The 7,463-nt window shown below is 26.2% G+C and overlaps 1 protein-coding gene across 1 annotated transcript; it reads right to left on the bottom strand.

The window, feature by feature from the left end:
• On the bottom strand, positions 2,032 to 7,000 carry LOC107613202 (cyanogenic beta-glucosidase-like). Its single transcript, XM_021108554.1, has 13 exons — positions 6,697 to 7,000; positions 6,517 to 6,586; positions 6,365 to 6,423; positions 5,911 to 5,986; positions 5,739 to 5,816; positions 5,564 to 5,651; positions 4,652 to 4,907; positions 3,852 to 4,000; positions 3,517 to 3,734; positions 2,999 to 3,030; positions 2,753 to 2,855; positions 2,560 to 2,668; positions 2,032 to 2,295 (listed from the first exon to the last, which is right to left on the bottom strand). Exons 1-13 carry the CDS (start codon positions 6,832 to 6,834, stop codon positions 2,130 to 2,132), a joined length of 1,542 nt encoding a protein of 513 aa, XP_020964213.1. The 5' UTR covers positions 6,835 to 7,000; the 3' UTR covers positions 2,032 to 2,129.

Raw genomic sequence — 7,463 nt, 5'->3', positions numbered from 1 at the left:
ATAAGTTAAACTAATAGTATAAATACTAAATACATAAAAGACAGATATATCCATTCGGGAGCCACTTAGATAAAGATGCTAAAAACGCCTTTTTATAAAGATGTTTTTTAATAATTAAAATTTAACACATATAATCGATTAAATCGTGTTATTTTTGTCAAAATTAGGTTAGTCAAATTGATTTGACCAAAAAATGGTGAATTAAATCTTGAACTGGTTTAAAGTAATATTATTTTTTATAGAAAATGACTACAATACCCTATTATAGAAAATTACTAAAATATTTTTATTATATATATTAATTTTGAAAATTCTAAATTCTAATTCTATGATGGTATAGAGAGAAGAGAAATATTAGGATTTAGAGTTTTTAAAATATATAATAGAAATATTTTAAGTCATTTTTTATAATAGAGGTATTATAGTTATTTTTATAAAAAATATTAATTTAAATCGGTTCAAGATTTGATTTATCAATTTTTTGATTAAACTGATTTATTTTGTCTAATTTTGACAAAAATAACACAATTTGATCGATTATATAGGTTGGATTTTAATTATTATAATATTAATTTAGACCAGTTCAAATTTGATTCACCATTTTTCGGTTAAATCAATTTGTCTAACCTAATTTTGACAAAAATAACATGATTTAATTATCGATTATATATATTAAATTTTAATTACTGAAAAATATATTTAAAAAAGACGTTTTAGGCGTCTTTATCTGAGTAGCTCCCGTATCATAATCACTTAATTAACTATGATTGTATACTTTCATCCATATTTATCCGAGGCAATGCAAGACACATATATCATAAAAATTAATTTAGACTAGCCAGATTGCCTAGCTTTATAGGCAAGCAATTGTACTTTATTACAGTTCACTGTTTGCTGAAGCTTCCTATATGAGTATCTATGTTAATTTCATTTAGTACTATGACCTATACTATATATCTACACTATTTATATTTCAACTATATTCATATTGATTAACTAAGAATAAGTGTAAATTTTTTATTTGTCAAAGTATCTTTCAATATAGTAACTAAATGACTAATCTGTTATGGATCTAACTTTCATTTAAGAAATGAGAGCCACTAAGATAAAAACGCTGAAAACGTCTTTTTATAAAGATGTTTTTTAATAATTAAAAGTTAACACATATAATTGATTAAATCGTATTATTTTTTGTCAAAATTAGGCTAGACAATTGATCTGATAAAAAAATGGTGAATTAAATTTTGAATTAGTTTAAATTAATATTATTATTTTTTTATAGAAAATGACTACAATACCCTATTATAAAAAATGACTAAAATACTTTTATTATATATATTAATTTTGATAATTTTAAATTTTAGTCCTTTATTTTTCTATCGTAGGATTAGGATTTAGAATTTTTAAAATTAATATATATAAAATAAGAGTATTTTAATCATTCTCTATAATAAGGGTATTGTAGTTATTTTTTATAAAAAAAATAATATTAATTTAGACCAGTTCAAATTTGATTCACTATTTTTCGGTTAAATCAATTTGTCTAACCTAATTTTGACAAAAATAACATGATTTAATTATCGATTATATATATTAAATTTTAATTACTGAAAAATATATTTAAAAAAGACGTTTTAGGCGTCTTTATCTGAATAGCTCCCGTATCATAATCACTTAATTAACTATGATTGTATACTTTCATCCATATTTATCCGAGGCAATGCAAGACACATATATCATAAAAATTAATTTAGACCAGTTCAAATTTGATTCACCATTTTTCGGTTAAATCAATTTGTCTAACCTAATTTTGACAAAAATAACATGATTTAATTATCGATTATATATATTAAATTTTAATTACTGAAAAATATATTTAAAAAAGACGTTTTAGGCGTCTTTATCTGAATAGCTCCCGTATCATAATCACTTAATTAACTATGATTGTATACTTTCATCCATATTTATCCGAGGCAATGCAAGACACATATATCATAAAAATTAAAGAACTATTAGGTGACTAATATTTTTCCTTTATATTTAAAGTAATATGAACTAATTTTTCAATATTCATAATAAAAATATTGAACTCCATACATTTCTCTATAATAAATAATGCTTAATTACTATTACTTTAAAAAATTCTTAAGCCATTTTGCAGAAAGCTTTTCACATCTTTTCATATCATTGTTGTAGTCCACAAAGTAAATTCCAAATCGCACTGTGTAACCTTCAGCCCATTCAAAATTATCGAATAATGACCATATAAAATATCCTTTGACATTTACACCGTTCCTTATGCAGCCAAAAAAAAATGATAAATAAACTCTTAAAAAATTATATTTTAAATATATTAGTCATTGAAAAAAAAATACTAATAAAGTCTTTTATAATAATAAATATAAACATATTATTTTTAAATTAGTTTAGATGATTAAAATAAAAAGTCACTTTATTCAAAAGAAAAATGAATGAATTAAACTATATGTATAAATTAATATAAATATCAAGAAATTAAGTGGTCTTTGTATACAGAGAATTGAAAGAAAAAAAACTTACCAAATTGCTGATCGAAGATAAAAAAGATAATCAGTGTGAAATTTAATTCTGTAAGGATCAGCAAGAGCTTCCTCCAATGATAACATTGGATCATTATATTCGTCCACACCTATAAATGATGTCAAATACATACTCTCATACATACCAAAATTAAAGAAAATACGTACAAGGATTGTTAGTATGTATTTATTACCATTCTCTGTAATGTAAATCAAAGGATTGTTGTGCTTTTCCTTGATGTAGAGTAGCAGGTAATAAAGCCCTTTTGGGTAAATATAGAACCAAAATGAAGCGGCCTGAAAATATAATCAAGTTTTTTAACGCGTGAATAATAAAAATGTAAAATTTTTTATACAGTCAATTTGTACTGTAAATTAATTAGTATATCAAAATTAAATTTGTATATTAAATAAACATATAATATATATGTACTATGTACCTTTGGACCTATGGGTATCCCATCTCGCTCAGCTATATTGCAACACAAAAAATAATAAAATATGCTAATGTTAAATAATTCAAGTTTTATATATATACAATTTAAGGGAAAAAATTATTAGAGTCAAACATATTTTTTGTCTTTAAAATTTATTAAAAATTTTTATAATATTTTAAAATTTTTTTGTTTTTAATTTTATCCAAAATTTTTTTATTTACATCAAATATATATTTCTGATGGTTAATTTTTTAAAAAACTTAAGACTAATTCATCAGTAACGAATAATTTTACAAGAATAATCATTAACACAAACAAATTAGAGATAGTTATCATATATTATTACTGAATTAGTCCTAAATTTTTTAAAATTTAATTGTCAGCGGTATATTTGATACAAATAAAAAACTTTTAGATAAAATTAAAACAAAATAAAACTTAAAAGTATTTTTAAAATTAAAAAAAAATGCTTTATTCAAAATATTAATAGAAGTGTGTCCTTATTCTTCCTTAATAATTACTTGTAAGAATGGTGAGAGAATCTGTGAGGTAAGAGGGTGTGGCATGCTGAAGATGAGGTGCATGGGCAGCATAATTAGCAGTGTAGAAGTTTAATCCAAGAAAATCAAATGAACCATTGATTTTCATGGCTTCCTCTTTTGAAAACTTTGGCAATCTTTTTCCAACCAAGGATCTCATGCTTAGTGGATAGTCTCCTCTGGTCAACGGTTCCATAAACCTGTTAAGTAATAACCAATCTTATATATATACTGATAGTTTATTATTTTTAAAGAAAAAAAGTTCTATATTATTGTATATATAAGCTTATTATTAAAATAATGGAATTAGCACTGACCATCCAAACATGAAATCAATTGCTCGTTGAGCAGCTTCTTGATCCAATTTGGTATCCGAAAGTGGCACGAACCAGTGAGATATCAATATTATACCTATCAAACCCTTTGGAGTACTTGTTTTATTTTGCCTTTCAAGTAACAATGGTACCTGCAATACATTTTAGGTTTAATTACTTTGTTGTCTCTGTAGTTTCGCGAAATTTTTAATTAGGTCCCTATACTTTTTTTTTAATTGAGTCCTTGCACCAAACACTTTTTTTTTCCTTTTATTTAGGTCCCTACACCAATTTTTTTTCTTTTAGTTGAGTCCCTATAAAATTAAGCCGATTACGGTTAAAAGGGACCTAATTGAAAAAAAAATTTGGTACAAAAACCCAATTAAAAAGAAAAAAAGTATAGAGACCTAATTGAAAATTTCACGAAACTATAAGGACCAACAGAATAATTAAACTTACATTTTAATTACACTACTCTTTCAATCTAAAATAATAAAAAAATGTTATGGACACACCGAAAAACAACTACCAAATTAATTATTATATACTTGTATAGTATACATATATACATACAAAAACAGTTTGTTCAGATTTTCTTTCGACCATGTGTCTAGATTCAACCATGTTATTAGATGTATAAAATTAACCATTAGTATAAAATAAAAATTAAATAATACATATATTTATACGAATATATAGTGACTGGTTTTAGTACGTGAAAAACTACAAATACTATTTTTATTAAAATTATTTTCTTTTAGTTAACTTTCAATAGCATTATTATATAAACTCTGTTACAATACCTGATATTTTGCCTTGTACAATTGAACAACAGCTGCATGAGCAAGGAGAAGGTGGTGTGCCACTAAATAGGGTTCAATTCCAGAATCACCACCGGTGCAGTTTAGCTTTTGCCAATCGGAGCAACGGCCCGGCGGAAACATCCCTATTACATAGCCAGCGGTGCTGAAAGTCGATGGTTCGTTCAGAGTAATCCAATGTTTTACTCTATCTCCAAACTCCTTAAAACAAAGATCCGCATAATCTTGGAAATCATCCCTAGCAATTCATCATAATAAAATAATTATTAATTCTTAGGAAAATTGAAACAACAATCTTTTCTATATATTTTTTAATTTAATAGGTCATAAAATCATTCCTTTTAAAAGTTTAATGAATTACAAAATGTAATTTGTGCAATTATGCATCAAAATCAGTCATCAATGTATTTGTATATAAATACATGTATCGTTTAATTTATTTTCAATGCGTATTTATATATTTTAATATGGGAAGTGTTAGGTAAACAATGGCTATCTTGAACAACATGAACAACTACCAATCAAATAAAAATACACTACACCTCCAAAATACCCACCTAAATCTTAATATTAAAATAACCATCTGTACACCTAGTAAAATGAACATCCGATAATTGTTCATATTGTTTAATATTTTTATTGTCTACCTATACTTTTTCTTTCAATATATATTTTAGACTGATGACTAATTTTAGTGATTAATTTTAATATACACGTAACATAATTAAATAAATTAATATAAGTGGACAGCTTATGAATGATAACAAAGATCAATTTTAAATCTTTAATTTATAAAAAGTATGATATTATGAAATTATTTCTTTTAAAAATTTAAGTCGATAAAAAAATATACGAATAATTATTAGATATTTTAACATATGGTAACCAGCTTACACTATGCGAGGGCTTAAAAAACCTCCATAATCATCTTGTAAGGCTTGAGGAAGGTCCCAATGAAAGAGGGTAACAAACGGTTGTATACCTGTAAAATTAGTTAACCCGAAACAATTATCAACTATATATCGTTACCACCATCAACAGCATGAGAAATTAAGATGCAAACTCTAACCATTAGCCAGTAGCTCATTGATGAGGTTGTTGTAATATTTGATTCCTTCTTGGTTTATACCTCCACTAAGCGTTCCTTCTGTGGATAAGAATTTGATTAAGGTGAGTTAATACGGATATACATGTAACTTTAAGTTTGGATGAGAACTCATTAACATTATTATTCAACTTACTTGGGAGTATTCTAGACCAAGAGATAGAGAATCTGTATGCATCCAAATTAATATATTTCATGATCCCAACATCCTCCTACAATATAATCAAATCAACTAATTTTACATTTAAGTGCGCATACATGATACTTATAGTTAATAATTGCATTGAAATAACAAAAAAATTTCCATAGTATTTCTCAATTTAACATATTAATGAGAGAGTGGATCCTCTCCATTGAAAAAAAAATTGGATGGTGTCAATTGTAATTTTTCACCCTTCATTGCACTCTCTCTCATATTTAATTTTGTCTCCACTTATAAAATTAATGGTAAGAGATCACACTATATTTCCTCAAGTGTTGAACAAACTGAAGAAGATCCATTTTCGATTAATGATAACTAATAATTCATCTCAATCTGAATTCCATTTAAAAGTATATTAACCATTGAATTGTTATACATATATACATACCTTGTAGCGGTGATATTGGTCAATGGGAACATCCCCATTGCTTCTGTCCATTATTTTCTCTAATCACCATTGAATAAAACAATGTCTAATTAATATCTATATATATTTTGATGAAGAAAATAAAATAATTATTGGAAGAAAGTAAATAAAACCTGGATATTTGTGAGTGAAGGTATCCCATATACTTGGACCTCTTCCACCTTCATTTGCTGCACCTTCGTACTGCGCATCGTATGTAATAATTAATTAATTAATTAATTGAATGAAGTTGAATTTAAATTGACATACATACATACATACATACATACATACATACATACATACATACATACCTGATATGCAGATGCGGATGTGGCAAATATGAAACCTTCTGGAAAACTGCTCCGATTGAAAGAAGAAGAAGAAGAAGTGAAAACAGTTGCAAAGACCACGCCGATAACAACAACGCTAATAAACCCTTTCACTCTCATCTCAATTGATCTCAATTCAGGATTTGCCTTTTTTCCTATATATATATAACACAACTATTTTTTACTAGCAACTTTTTTTCTTCTACTTTTTGCTGGTAGCAATGACCAATTAATCGTAGTTAAGCATGTAAATATGTAATCATGAGAATTTCTTTTATGTTCTAGAGCAAATTAATACTCTTGTTCTGCATTATTTATTTTGCCAAGCCAATCCGTCGTGGTTATTATCCAAACTAAATCGATAATCAAATTGATTAAATTATTAGGTTATTAGATTATTGATTCAATTAATAAGTTACATATATTGAGTGGATTNNCGATAAAATTAAATTAAATTGATATAACAATTAGTATATACGAACTTTTTATTCTATTGGTGTCTTGTTCTCAATGTCTTCTCTTATTATGTTCTCAAAAACAAACGCAACTTAGGAGAACATGGAACACAGACACACTGGAGCACGGAATACGCACAGAATGATGGAGCACTGAAGAACCTGTTGGTTCACGAGTTTGAATCGAACTAGCCAATTTTGGGTAAATTTGATCCAAACCGTTTAGTTCTGGATGGTTCAATTGCAGATTTGGTTTGCGCTTCCATTTGAATCAGCCAAACCACCAATTTATTA

Source organism: Arachis ipaensis, chromosome B08, assembly GCF_000816755.2.
Source record: "Arachis ipaensis cultivar K30076 chromosome B08, Araip1.1, whole genome shotgun sequence".
NCBI lineage: Eukaryota > Viridiplantae > Streptophyta > Magnoliopsida > Fabales > Fabaceae > Arachis > Arachis ipaensis.
The sequence above is the reverse complement of the archived record's forward strand: the minus strand, read 5'-3'. Positions and strand labels throughout refer to the sequence as shown.